General features: G+C 43.5%; 1 protein-coding gene across 1 annotated transcript in view; it reads right to left on the bottom strand.

Moving 5' to 3' along the window:
• Positions 1 to 15527, bottom strand: part of LOC311136407 (polypeptide N-acetylgalactosaminyltransferase 10-like) — a 113176-nt gene that overhangs the window by 15033 nt on the left and 82616 nt on the right. Inside the window, exons 5-7 of the mRNA XM_084170525.1 lie at positions 3950 to 4135; positions 3588 to 3771; positions 1027 to 1144 (exon numbers count right to left, since the gene is read on the bottom strand). Coding sequence (XP_084026651.1) covers positions 1027 to 1144; positions 3588 to 3771; positions 3950 to 4135 — 488 coding nt within the window. The remainder of the gene's footprint in view (positions 1 to 1026; positions 1145 to 3587; positions 3772 to 3949; positions 4136 to 15527) is intronic.

The raw sequence follows: 15527 nt of genomic DNA, 5'->3' as shown, positions 1-15527 counted from the left end.
TGGGCCGCTTTGAACATTTTGGTCTCCGTCCTATTCCCAGACCAGGCCTGAGATCTGTCAAGAGTCTAGACGGCGAATCAACCTCTTTAATTTGACAAGAGGAAGGATGAGAGGATGGGTTTTGCTGCACCCTCTCCAAACTTTCTCCCAGGGTTTCATGTTCTAATGCAGTCTTTAGCCAAGTAGAGGAGTGCCACTTCGACTTTCTGCAGACTTTATGTACACCGGCAGTACCAGTGAGCTGAATATAAGTGAGTCTGCAAGAACCTTGTTGTTTTAAAACCACAATTCAATTTTTTTAAACACTTTAGCTCCAAAAGGGGAAGAGGAGGGCTGGGGTTTGGAGACAATGGGGAGACTCGTGCTTTACATGCGTGCGAGTCCACATAATAAATGGCTATCCTATAGAATAATTCACAGTGAAGCAGAACTCTAAAGCATAATCTAATATGGTTTCTGAGTTTGATGGATGTAGGAGCTCTTGGAGAAGCAGAGCAGATTTGGACCAAAATGATTGAAATATGAGGTGAAATCTAAATGCCAACTTCCATCGTTGCCTTAGAGCTCATTAGTTAATGGGCTTCTGATTAAACTAGGCAGCGGTGGCTTCAGCTTGTTGGTGGTGAGATTTGGTGTTCTTCAACCCTGGTCCTGGAGAACTACGGGGTGAGTAAGCCTTTGTTCCAGTCCAGTACACCTGACTCAACTTATACATTTGTCATTTAGCAGACACTCTTATCCAGAGCAACTTACAGTAGTGAGTGCATACATTTTTGTACTTGTCCCTGGTGGTACTCGAACCCACAACCCTGGCGTTGCAAGCGCATGCTCTACCAACTGAGCCACACGGGACCAACTTATTATGAAGCCCCTTATTATGAAGTGTTACAGTAGTACTAGGGTTGGAACAAAAGCCTGCACACCCTGTGTATCTCCAGGACTAAAAATCCAAGAACACAACTGTAAGTCAATAAGGTAATCTTCCCAAAATCAACAAAGCTGTCTTTGCGTCCAGTGTCATTTTACCTTGAAAGAGATCTCGTACTGCTCTCCTCCCCAGATCTCCAGTCCTGTGTCATATCCTCCCAACTCCCAGAACCACTTCCTGTCCACGGCGAAGAGTCCACCAGCCATCACAGGAGACCTCAAGGACAGAAGGGGAGTATACAATGCCAATACCTGTCACACTCATACCCCAACATGATGACACTGTCCTTTAAATCAATCACTGGCTTCAAACCAACCAAAAGGACAGGAAGATATTCATACCAATCAAAAGTGTGTAAATCAGTTAGGAAAGGTGACGCAATGGCAGGCCCGCGGTTTACAACAGTCTTTATAGACCGTTTGTGCCAGACGAAGGCTTTATAACGCAACTAGACTCATCAATTTGAGAGTTAAGTGCAGGCGGCTCAGCTCAGGGGTTCTCTGAACAACACAGAAACAATGAAACCATCAACGCCACGGCATAATAGGCGTCATACTCAACGCATAATTACATTTACATTTTAGTCATTTAGCAGACGCTCTTATCCAGAGCGACTTACAGTTAGTGAGTGCATACATTATTTTTTATACCCCCGTGGGAATCGAACCCACAACCCTGGCGTTGCAAACGCCATGCTCTACCAACTGAGCTACATCCCTGCCGGCCATTCCCTCCCCTACCCTGGACAACACTGGGCCAATTGTGCGCCGCCCCATGGGTCTCCCGGTCGCGGCCGGCATCGACAGAGCCTGGATTCGAACCAGGATCTCTAGTGGCACAGCTAGCACTGCAATGCAGTGCCTTAGACCACTGCGCCACTCGGGAGGCGCAGTGGTCTATGGCAAACACACAATGGCAAACACATAATGGCACTCCAGCTCCACTGTAGGATCACTTCCCTCAAGTGGCTCTGAATTAAAATAAAGGCCTAAGTCTTGTTGTGAATCCCAAGGATGTAAATTGAGTGCACAAAACAGACTGACCAGGTGAATCCTGGTGAAAGCTATGATCCCTTATTGATGTCACAATCCACTTCAATCAGTGCAGATGAAGGGGAGGAGACAGGTTAAATAAGGATTTTTAAGCCTTGAGACAATTGAGACACGGATTATGTATGTGTGCCATTCAGAGGGTGAATGGGCAAGACAAAATATTGAAGTGCCTTTGAACGGGGTATGGTAGTAGGTGCCAGGCGCACCGGTTTGAGTGTGTCAAGAACGGCAATGCTGCAGGGCTTTTCACGCTCAACCGTAGTCATTTGTTCCTCTGTGATTTGATGAGTCTTCACTCTCAGGCCATTCAAACTTATCTGACAGGTTCTAATAAATCAGAGTTGCAGACGGGTAATGATGAATGTAGTGTTTATCGACGGCCCGTAAAGGCAGACAGGATTTGGACCGGATTTGGGGGGGACCCTGAATGACATCCTTATTACTGGAGAGGTGTCCCTGACCGGAAGGGCTGTCAGAGGGAGACAATGAGACAATTAAATAGGCAGGGTGTCCGAATGAGACACACTACAGTCTCCACTACGCTCGCTGCCGTCTCACATTACAGGCCCTCCCAACAGAACAGGCCCTGGCAACACACACACTTCCCGCATGAACGCCACGGGCTGTCATGGAAGTCAGTGGCCCCCTTCAACTCTAAATTGGAGGCAGAGATGAACCCTCTCTGGATTGATATTGGAGGGTGGAGAAAAGTTTGACATTTCACTCTGACTCATGAGAGAGAGCCGGACAGGCAGGAAGACAGGCAGGCACACATCTGGTTCCTAAGCCTCTCCGTTAGGATGATCAATTAAGGAAACAGGGCAGACAGTGGGAGGCTGGGAGCTCAGAGCACTCCGGGGCTTCCCAAGCATTAGGAAAAATCCTGAAGTAGCTAGAATGGTAACAGCCAAGTTCTGTTTGTTTTTTTATCTTCCAAGGGCAAATGGTTTGAGTCTGGCATGCTGAAGTACTTCTGTTTTGGGGCATTCAAAAGGCAGAAGTCTTTGGCAGTCAACAGCCATGAACCCACAGGCTGCACCGCACAGATAAGGAAGGAAGGTAACAGCGGAGACCATGTAAAGCACTTATCAAAAGAGGACTGCTCTTCTGACGTTACTCCCTCACTGGCACCACGTCGTTCGTATTCCACCCCTCCCTCCATCCCTCAGATTTTCATCATGCTATCCTGTGTCGCTCCATAAGAATTAGAATCGCATTTAATCGCCCATGAATATTCAGTCACAATTTAGTTTGAATTAGAATTGCAAAGCTGATATTCCCAATTTCAGTCTACTGACCTCTAAGGGAGCACTCACATACGCATGGAGCCCAGGGAAGCCTTGCCTCATCTTGCAATGAAAGAGGAGGGGAGCATATTGTCTACCAGGCCAGTAGCCATGGAGCATAGAGCTCGGAGGGATTTAGAGGCCTTCACACCAGCATGGACTTTTGCCCTCCAAAATGTTCCCTGTCACTGCATCTAACACACGTCTCACTTCTGCACTGGCAATCACACAGAAAATGAATGGACACAAACTGGAATATGATCATTGTACATGTGCTGATTTGCTGGGCCCTGATGTGTTGTCTGGTCCAGTAATACTCACTCGAAGGGTTCGCTAGAGTCCTCTTTTGCCAGCTCAGAGGGGATGGGGATGCGTTTGTAGTACATCTCCCAGTCAAACGCTCCTCGCATGGCGTCACCCGCCTGTGTCTCATAGCCAAAGTTGTCATGGTCGATCACGTCGATCATCGGACAGACGATGGACTTCCTGTTTGTGGCGATACGGTCTGAGAGAGCGAGAGAGAAAGAGGTACACGGCCAAAGTCAAACATCAGTGTAACCGTGAAATGTCCCTCCTTTGGACAAGGTAATGGGCACATTGTACAGATCAGTAATTATATTCATCTACCACAGAATGACCAGAAAGCAAAGCAATGCTCAGTGTGTTCTAACAGGATGACTCACCCAGCAGCGGGGGCAGCCAGTTGACGTTGGCTTCACAGTGCGAGTCGAGGAAAGTGATGACCTCTCCCTTGGCGGCGGCCGCCCCCAGCAGACGTGTCCTGATGAGCCCCTCCCTCTTCTTGGTGCGCAAGATCCTCACCTTGGGCATCCGCACCATGTACTCCTCCAGAGACGCCTTAAGGTGCTCTAAAAGGGAGAGAGACAGGAGAGAGGGGAGTTACAACACACACAGAACATGCATTCAGACACATATATGTACACACTGCATCGCTCTAGTAAGGACTCCAGGAGCTCTGGACAGACCCACTCACACAAAATATCAGACAAACACACGCACACACATACGAACAAACATATTTTTTTCAGGTGCTTTGTGGACAAGGAGAGATTAACATGTGCATGGAGAGTGGTTTATGAGGAACGGTACGCATAAAGACATGGCCACAGAAGACCTTAGAATACTGCAGTGAGTGCTTACAAAAGCATGCTTCCATACTTGAATATGAATAAAAAGTCCACAGGCATAACAGAAATGGACGGCTGCTTCAACAAACGTCCCAGGGCTCTACGTTGACATTTTTTACAAGCCTAAATTGAAAAATGCAGGAGCACATACAGAAATGTAGGAGCACAATGAAAAATATTCTAGGTATTAATCCAGGGGTGGGCAAACCTTTTGGCTCAAGGGCCACATTGAGTTTTTGAAACCAAGTGAAGGCTGGTAACCCTAATGAACTTATCCTCTGCAGCAGAGGTAAATCTGGGTCTTCCATTCTTGTGGCGGTCCTCATGAGAGCCAGTTTCATCATAGCGCTTGATGGTTTTTGCGACTGCACTTGAAGAAACTTTCAAAGTTCTTGAAAAGTTCCGTATTGACTGACCTTCATGTCTTAAAGTAATGATGGACTGTTGTTTCTCTTTGCTTATTTGAGCTGTTCTTGCCATAATATGGACTTGGTCTTTTACCAAATAGGGCTATCTTTTGTATACCCCCCTACCTTGTCACAACACAACTGATTGGCTCAAACGCATTAAGGTGGTAAGAAATTCCACAAATTAACTTTTAAGAAGGCACACCTGTTAATTGAAATGCATTCCAGGTGACTACCTCATGAAGCTGGTTGAGAGAATGCCACGAGTGTGCAAAGCTGTCATCAAGGCAAGGGGTGGCTATTTGAAGAATCTCAAATATAAAATATATTTTGATTTGTTTAACACTTTTTTTGGTTACTACATGATTCCATGTGTTGTTTCATAGTTTTGTTGTCTTCACTATTATTCTACAATGTCGAAAATAGTAAAAAAATCAAACACAGTCACAATATGCAAACTTAAAAATAGAAGACATGCAAAATGTAACAGCAGATGTGTAAAGAAAACTATTCAAAAATTTGAGTGAAACATATGGTAAGAGCAGTTTAATTTGGAATGGTCTGTTTTTGAAAGCATATTAACCTCTACGGGATCGGTGTCCCATATACAGGACGGTTGAGCTCACGTGCGCTAATGTGATTAGCATGACTGTTGTAAGTACCATAAAACTTTCCAGGACATAGACATGTCTTATATGGGCAGCAAGCTTAAATTCTTGTTAATCTAACTGCACTGTCCAATTTACAGTAGCTATTACAGTGAAAAAATACCATGCTATTGTTTGAGGAGAGTGCACAACAACAACAAACTTATCACGGCAACTGGTTTGATTCATTCACCTCTGAAGGTAAATATTGTACTTATATTCAGTAATCTTGCTCTGATTTGTCATCCTAAGGGTAGTTATGTTTGATAAAATCAATTTTTTTATATTCAAAATGTAGGAACGGTTCTACAGTTTGAACCCCTGCTGTCCATCTAGATGTGTGAAAGTTCGTGTATAAGCTAATGATCCATCATGTATGACATTACTGGGAGTGTGTAAACTTACATTTTGTATTACCATATCATTTTGTATGTTCTCTATAGTTATGTACTTGAAAATGTATAAATTGACAAACTCGGCACATTTGGGCAGACTTGATACAAAATAGTCCAATATTGCAATGCTTCACTGGATCAATCTGAAACTTTGCACACACACTGCTGCCATCTAGTGGCCAAAACGCAAATTGCTCCTAAATGGCAATATATTGTGGCCTTTCGCTTGCATTTCAAAGATGATGGAACAAAACAAATAGAAAACGCATGTTGTTTTGTTTGTATTATCTTTTACCAGATCTAATGTGTTATATTCTCCTACATTAATTTCACATTTCCACAAACGTCAAAGTGTTTCCTTTCAAATGGTATCAAGAATATGCATATCCTTGCTTCAGGTCCTGAGCTACAGGCAGTTAGATGTCATTTTAGGCGAAAATTGAAAAAAAGGGTCCGATCCTTAAGAGGTTTAAGGAACAATTCTCATCTCCACTGTGAGCCATATTTACAGTTATCCAATCACCTCAGCCCAAATCTGACTGATTAGTTATTACCTGCATTGTTGGTTAAGGGCTTGTAAGCATTTCACTGTAAATTGGATTTGATTTGATTTTGATTTGTATCCAAGTGCATTGTTGGATAATTCTCACTGCATAACCATCACCATGAAAAAGCATAATCTTTGCCTACCCCAGTCACGGTTATTTGAGTCTTAAATGTGAACAAAGGGTCTGGTCACCTCTCTTGGTAAGGGCATCAAAGTCTGGGGTCATCTTTGATTTAGAGATTCTCAGAACAGCTGACAAGTGGTCATTTGTTAAATTTGACCTGTGACGGGATTTGTTGTAATTCATGACTGAGAAAGTTTGTTCACACACATATGTGGACCCGAATAAAACAAGCATCCTTTGGGCGTGCTTTGTAATGTTTGGAAACTTTGTTTCATTCAGTGAGCCATAGAACTGGTCTATTGTTGCTGTTTTGTACTTCTCCTTCAAAGCACTGTCACATTGGATGTCGATGCGCTCCAATTGTGTATCTGGTGGTGCTTTCTCACTGTCGAAAGACAGGGCATGATACAAACTCCAGCTCAGTCTCAATCTTGGTGAAGTCTGAGAAGCGGTGGGAAAACTCAGCATGCAGATCGATACTGCTACTGTATGTCTCAATGCGGCACTGCGATGTGGGCACAATTTCCCTGCAGTTTCACATTTAGATCGTTCAGATGCCCCAATATGTCCACACCGAAAGCAAAGTCGCCTAGCCAGTCCGTGTCTTTCAATTCGGAGAAGTCATCAGCTTTACCAACCGTATCAAGGAACATACCCATCTCCCCTCTCAGTTCCCACATACAGCGACATACTTTTCCCAGGCTTAGCCAGCGCACATTTGAATGGTACAACAAGTCCTGGTGCTCTGCCTCTGTGTCATTGAGCAGCTGAATGAACTGACGATGGTTAAGCCCCCTTGCCCATATAAAGTTGACAAGTTTTACATCCACTTTGACAAAATGTTCCAGCTTTAGCATGCTTGCTTGAAAAATGACAATTGAGATTATATTCCTTAAAAACTGCTACACTTTCTTGGCATATCAGACATACCGCCTTATGTCCGATATTAGTAAAAAAGTATTTTTCTGTCCATTCTTCTTTAAACACACGACATTCAGAGTCCACTTCTCATTTTCGCAGCACTCATTTTTCACTTCAAAAGTCATCAAGCAATAAAGTGGCTATGATGACTGAGCGCATTCTGAATCTGACTGTAGGCCCAAATACAGAGTGCGCTGCCAGGCTACAGCGCCATCTATTGGAGGTTGTTTGTATATCATGGATTGAGTAATTTTAGGCCAAAAATCGTAACTCAAATATAATAATATTTAATACATAAAAAAAAATATTTCGCAGGCCGGATTGAAGTGCCCGGCGGGCCGGACATACTTTGCCGCCCCCTATATTAATCCATTACAGTCTAAGCCCTGTCTAAGCCGGGGGAGGGGCTTCTACCAAGGATCATTTTGCTATTTGATTTAGAATTTTGAAGTATCAAAAGAAAAGAAAATAACAAATATTTGATGAAACATTTATTTTACTTCTTTTGATACTTCAAAATTCTAAAATCAAATAGCAAAATGATCCTTGGTAGAAGCCATGTAGAAAACATTATATATATATATATATATATATATATATATATATATATATGTTTTCTACATGTATTTAACCCCTTATTTTTGGCACTAAACAGTCGAAGCCAGGGGGGGGGGGGGGTACCTTCAGATGAGTCTTGAGGCCTGTGGCGTCCTAGAGCAGAACAACTGACGTCTGTGTTCGTGAGAGTCTATTAGTGTTTAGCCCAAACTGTTCTGATGCTACAGACAGAAGTTGGCAGATCGACTGTACCAACTTCAGACGAGTCCCAAGAGACTTGTGGGAGTCGTAGAGCAAAATGGAGAACACCATTATGTTCGTGAGTGTCATCTTTCCATAGACAATTAACGACATATTGGCAATGTTATAAGAACAAGAGGACGGGTTAAAATTGTGACAAAAGGTATTTAAGCATTCCTTTATAAATGTAATTCATAGCGTAAATAATAGCCTAAAAAAAAACTCTCATAGAAGAAAAATAATGAGTTATTGGTAGCTGTGTTTTTTCAACACATTTCTCCCAATCTCAAATCTATTTTCAGAGCAGTAGCAACGCCGCTTAAAAAAAGAGATCAATCCAGCCTAAATGGAGTTTATAAATCTTTAGGCCTGACGTCAAGTTAGTTGTGACAAGTCAATAAAAAATAAAAAATCCCATCCCCTATTCACGTATCCATTTACCTTTTTATTTAAAGGTAAGTTAAATGTAGGCCTACATACAGTTCACAGAGAACATTCTCTTTTAGAATAACAACCAGGACATTCTGACTGGATAATATAACATGACGTATATGGACTTGGTTGTTCTCCGTTCGCCTCATGGTTCAAGGTCAGTGTGTAACAGAAAGACATTAACACCATCTATAAGTGCCACCGAATGAACTCGACACTGATTACATCAAATTCACACGAAGTCCCTCAAATAATGGATTAAGGCGATTGCGGGCAAATTTCCATCAAACCTCTCCTGCCCCACCTCACACTAACCATCACCTCCCTCTTCCAGCCACGGAGGAGAGCCCCATATCCTGTCTCTTCATTATACTCGAGCAAGCCAGTAATGAAATCCATCCGATTCTCCTACTCTCCCTCATTCCCGCTCTCTCAGAAGTGCCCAGATGCAGACACATTACTGAGTTATTCCTTCTGACACCACAGTAAAACTTACAGGGTGAAAGCTAAAAGTTGTGTTTTACATACAGTGGGTATCATAAGTATTCACTCCCTTTGGATTTTTTCACATTTTGTTGCGTTACAAAGTTGGATTGAAATAGATTTAATTGCGATTTTTTTGTCATTGTTCTACACAAAATACTCCATAATGTCAAAGTGAAGAGCAAATTCTACAAATGTATAAAAAATGTATTACTAAAATATAGTTGTTGCATAACTATTCACCCCCTTTGTTTAGGCAAGACTAAATTAGTTCAGTATCCTAGTATCCTGATGGCTAATGTCCAATCGCTGGAAAATCAACTTTGTGAACTCAGAGCAAGGCTTCAATCGCAGAGGGACATCAGGGAATGATGTGTGTTTGTTTTTACTGAGACGTGGCTTATGGACAATACACTCAAATCTGCTATTCAACCAGACGGCTTCTGCATATTCCGAATGCATCGAACATCGGGAGGGGTATGTTTCCTCATAAACAATTTCTGGTGTACCGAAGTTGAAAACATCGGGAGCTCCTGTTCACCCGACTTGTTCACCTGCCCCCACTTCGGCCAATCAGATCACGTCTCTGTTCCTACTCCGACTACCAGCAGCAACTCAAGAGGGAGCCACCACACAGAGAATAGTGTGGCACTGGACAGAGGAGGCAGACTCAATGCTGCAGGATTGTTTTGAGAATACCGATTGGAATATGTTCAAATATTGAGGAATATACATAGTCAGTCACAGTCTTCATTAGGAAATGTGTTGATGTTGTACCCACAATAACAATCCGGACATACCCAAACCAAAAACCCTGGATGAATGGAGATATCCGTACAATGCTGAGAGCCTGTACTGCAGCATTCAATGTCAGCAGAACGAACCCCGATGACTCGGTGGCGCGTACAAGGCAAGCAGGTACGAGCTCCGCAAATCCATTAGGGGCACTAAAAGACAATACAGACTCAAACTTGAATTGATGTTCGACAACTCAGTCTCGTCACGTGGTAATGACTACAGACTATCACAGACTACAAAGGCAAATCCAGCTGTGCGGTGCCAACCGAAGCCTACCTCGCAGACGAGCTTAACACATGCTATGCTCGAGTCGAGGAAGACAATACCGAGCCATCCAGGAAGACGCTTGCTGTGCTTTCGCTCGCCGAGGCGTACATGAGGAAAACTCACAAAAGAGTGAATACTCACAAAGCCGCCAGGCCAGATGGCATCCCTGGCCGTGTCCTCAGTGTGTGTGCTACATTTACATTTCAGTCATTTAGCAGACGCTCTTATCCAGAGCGACTTACATGAGCAATTAGGGTTAAGTGCCTTGCTTAAGGGCACATCGACAGATTTTTCACCTAGTCGGCTCAGGGATTAGAACCAGCGACCTTTCGGTTATTGGCACAACGCTCTTACCCACTAAGCTACCTGCCGCCCCCAGCCTGCCAGCTAACCAGCTGGCAGGCGTCTTCTCGGACATCTTCAACCTGTCCCTGTCCCATGCTGTAGTTCCCACCTGCTTTAAGGAGACCACCATCGTCCCAGTGCCCAAGAAAAACAAGGTGACATACCCAAATGACTATCGCCCCGTAGCGCTCACCTCTGTCATCATGAAGGTCTTCGAGAGGCTGGTCATGGCCCACATAAAGGCCAGCATGCCAGGCACACTGGACCCACTTCAATTTGCCTACTACTCCAACAGATCCATGGAAGATGCCATTTCCACCGCTATTCACACGGCCGTAAAACATCCGGACAAGAGGAACTATTATGTAAGAATGCTGTTCATCGACTACAGTTCAGCATTCAACACTATTGTTCCCTCTTAGCTCGACACCAAGCTCAGAGCCCTGGGTCTGGACACCACCCTCTGCAACTGGATCCTGGACTTCCTGACGGGCAGACCACAGGCTGTGAGGATTGGCAACACCACCTCCTCCACACTGACTCTTAACACAGGGACCCCCCTGGGGTGTGTCCTCAGTCCTCTACTGTACGTCCTGTTCACCCACGACTGCGTGGCTTTGCGCGACACCAACATCAAGTTTGCTGATGACACCATGGTTGTAGGCCTGATAACCAACAACATCGAGTCAGTCTATAGGGAGGAGATAAGTGAACTGGCATTGTGCTTTCATGACAACAACCTCTCCCTCAACGTCAGCAAAACAAAGGAGTTGATTGTGAACTTCAGGAAGTAGAGGAGGGAACATGCCCCGATACACATACAGGACTGCAGTAGAGAGAGTCACAAGTTTTAAGTTCCTCGGCGTCCACATCACCGAGGACCTGTCAAGGACCAACACCACCACTCTTGTATATAAGGCGCAACAGCATCTCTACTTCCTAAGGCGGCTGAAGAAATTCGGCATGCTGCCCCGGGGCCTCTCCAAATACCGCTGCACCATCGAGAGCATCCTGACCGGTTGCATCACGGCCTGGTACGGGAATTGCTCCATCCACAAATGCAAGGCCCTCCAGCAGGTGGTGAAGACAGCCCAATACATCACTGGGACCGTACTCCCACCCATCCAGGACATCTACTCGAAACGGTGCCTGAGGAAGGCACAAAGCATCAAAGACCCCACACACACCTGCCACAAGCTGTTCTCTCCCTTACCATCGGGCAGACGGTATCGGAGCATGAGGTCTGATAGAAACTGTCTCTGAGCCTGTTGGTATCTACAAGCCATCAGACTGCTGAACACTTGAACTGGACTGACAACCTGCTCTGAATCTCACTCACGCATGCCCTCATAAACATTTATGCTTCACACACATACACACACACAGCTACCAGACTCTTATTATACTGCTCAATTTATACACTTGCCCCCCAACCCCCTTCCCCAATACACATGTAAATATTGGACTATAAATTGTGTGTCTTCCTATATTATACTTAAGCTAAAATGTATTATTCTATTGCCATAAATGTTATGTTCATATTCTTATCTTTTATTATTGATGTTGAATTGTCTTGAAGGAATCTGCAAGTAAGCATTTCATTGGATGATGGATACCATGCGTATCCCGTAAATACGACTAATAAAACTTGAAACTTCCGTCTCTATATCTACCCTTTATTTCTTGGAATACTGGGTGTATGGCAGGTTCATTGCCTTTATAAGTTGTTTTACTACACACATTCTTACCTGAGAGGGATCTTGAGTCATTTCGTTTTGTAAAGTGTTTATATATAGACTTAAGTTCAATGAGGCTGCTCATATAAAGGGTTCGCCCAGGTCCTGTTGATTGTGAATAGAAGTTAACTGTAATCACTAGGGCTGATCCCATTTAGTCGACTGGTCGATTGTTTGATCGACAGGCTTTTGGTCAACCAAGATTTCTTTAGTCGAGCAGTCGCAAATACATGTTTTAATTTTTTATGGTGCACAAGACACCTGTCTGATTCACGCCTGTCTCAATGGACTAATCCATTGCGGAGGCCAGAGGGATGGCGCAGTCCATCACTAAGACATATTATTATATACAAATAATGGTGCAACACTAATAAGGAGAACGCGGTTCTGAAACATACAGTAATCTTCAGTGCGCCTATGAATTGGCGCCTTTCTCTATGTTGCTATGTGCATAATAGCAAAGTTAACCAGCATATTGGTGTTGAGAACAATGTGGCGGAGGCAGCAGAACATTTTGGAACAACCCCAACTTAAATTAGGTCTATAATCAATAGCCTAACTATTAAAATGTGCCTGGCTTTATAAGTCATCCACATACACTACCGGTCAAAAGTTTTAGAACACCTACTCATTCATATTTTAAAAAAATTCCACATTGTAGAATAATAGCGAAGACATCAAAACTATGAAATAACACACCTGGAATCATGTAGTAACCAAAAAAGTCTTAAACAAATCAAAAGATCCTGCTTCTGTTGCCTGTTTGAGTGTTTGTTTAATAGGCTACTGATTTGCTGTAATAAAGGCTTTACAATTTTTTTGGTTAGAACAGCCTCTGGTATTACGTATAATCTATTTAGTGTTGTTTACACTGTTCCAAACGGGCAGATTATTATAATTTTTTACAGCACCCATGTCGTCCAAAAAGTATTACTTTTGACTCATCTGTCCATAGAACATTCTTCCAAGAGTCTTGATGATCACCCAGGTGCTTTCAGATGCTTTTTTGGCAAACTTCAGTCAACGTTTTGGACAAGATGGGCCCCATTACAGTGGGGAAAAAAAGTATTTAGTCAGCCACCAATTTTTTTCCAAAAAATCATATTGTAGGATTTTTAATGAATTAATTTGCATATTATGGTGGAAAATAAGTATTTGGTCACCTACAAACAAGCAAGATTTCTGGCTCTCACAGACCTGTAACTTCTTCTTTAAGAGGCTCCTCTGTCCTTCACTCGTTACCTGTATTAATGGCACCTGTTTGAACTTGTTATCAGTATAAAAGACACCTGTCCACAACCTCAAACAGTCACACTCCAAACTCCACTATGGCCAAGACCAAAGAGCTGTCAAAGGACACCAGAAACAAAATTGTAGACCTGCACCAGGCTGGGAAGACTGAATCTGCAATAGGTAAGCAGCTTGGTTTGAAGAAATCAACTGTGGGAGCAATTATTAGGGAATGGAAGACATACAAGACCACTGATAATCTCCCTCGATCTGGGGCTCCACGCAAGATCTCACCCTGTGGGGTCAAAATGATCACAAGAACGGTGAGCAAAAATCCCAGAACCACACGGGGGGACCTAGTGAATGAGAATGCAGAGAGCTGGGACCAAAGTAACAAAGCCTACCATCAGTAACACACTACGCCGCCAGGGACTCAAATCCTGCAGTGCCAGACGTGTCCCCCTGCTTAAGCCAGTACATGTCCAGGCCCGTCTGAAGTTTGCTAGAGTGCATTTGGATGATCCAGAAGAGGATTGGGAGAATGTCATATGGTCAGATGAAACCGAAATATAACTTTTTGGCAAAAACTCAACTCGTCGTGTTTGGAGGACAAAGAATGCTGAGTTGCATCCAAAGAACACCATACCTACTGTGAAGCATGGGGGTGGAAACATCATGCTTTGGGGCTCTTTTTCTGCAAAGGGACCAGGACGACTGATCCGTGTAAAGGAAAGAATGAATGGGGCCATGTATCATGAGATTTTGAGTGAAATCCTCCTTCCATCAGCAAGGGCATTGAAGATGAAACGTGGCTGGGTCTTTCAGCATGACAATGATCCCAAACACACCGCCCGGGCAACGAAGGAGTGGCTTCGTAAGAAGCATTTCAAGGTCCTGGAGTGGCCTAGCCAGTCTCCAGATCTCAACCCCATAGAAAATATTTGGAGGGAGTTGAAAGTCCGCGTTGCCCAGCGACAGCCCCAAAACATCACTGCTCTAGAGGAGATCTGCATGGAGGAATGGGCCAAAATACCAGCAACAGTGTGTGAAAACCTTGTGAAGACTTACAGAAAACATTTGACCTGTGTCATTGCCAACAAAGGGGGTATATAACAAAGTATTGAGAAACTTTTGTTATTGACCAAATACTTATTTATTTTCCACCATAACTTGCAAATAAATTCATTAAAAATCCTACAATGTGATTTTCAGGATTTTTTTTTCTCATTTTGTCTGTCATAGTTGACATGTACCTATGATGAAAATTACAGGCCTCTCTCATCTTTTTAAGTGGGAGAACTTGCACAATTGGTGGCTGACTAAATACTTTTTTCCCCCACTGTATGTCTGGCATCAAACTGCATTCCACAGTAAGAACCTCATACCAACCAACGGTCAAGGATGTTGGTGGTATTGTGATGGTTTGGGGATGCTTCGCTGCCTAAGGACCTGGACGACTTGCCTTAATAGAAGGAACCATGAATTATGCTCTGTATCAGATAATTCTACAGGAGAATGACAGGCCATCTGTCTGTGAACTGAAGCTTAAGCGCAGCTGGGTCATGCAGCAAGACAATGATCCAAAACACACAATCAAGTCTACATGAAAATGATTAAAAAGCACCACATTTTACATTTTGGAATGGCCAGACCTAATCCCAATTGAGATGTGGCAGGACTGAAACGAGCAGTTCATGCTTGAAAACCCACAAATGTCGCTGAGTTAAAGCAGTTCTGCATGCAAGACTGGGCCAAAATTCCCCCACAGCGATGTAAGAGACTGATCAACAACTACAGGAAGCATTTGTTTGCAGTCATTGCAGCTAAAGGTGGCACAACCAGTTATTGAGTGTCAGGGGGGAAATTACTTTTTCACACAGGGGAATTGGGTGTTGCATAACTTTGTTAATTAAATAAATAAAATAGGTATATATATTTCTTTGTTATTTGTAAACTCAGGTTCCCTTTATCTAATATTAGGTT

The sequence above is a fragment of the Coregonus lavaretus genome, assembly GCF_964263955.1.
Source record: "Coregonus lavaretus genome assembly, chromosome: 10".
Lineage (NCBI taxonomy): Eukaryota > Metazoa > Chordata > Actinopteri > Salmoniformes > Salmonidae > Coregonus > Coregonus lavaretus.
The sequence above is the reverse complement of the archived record's forward strand: the minus strand, read 5'-3'. Positions and strand labels throughout refer to the sequence as shown.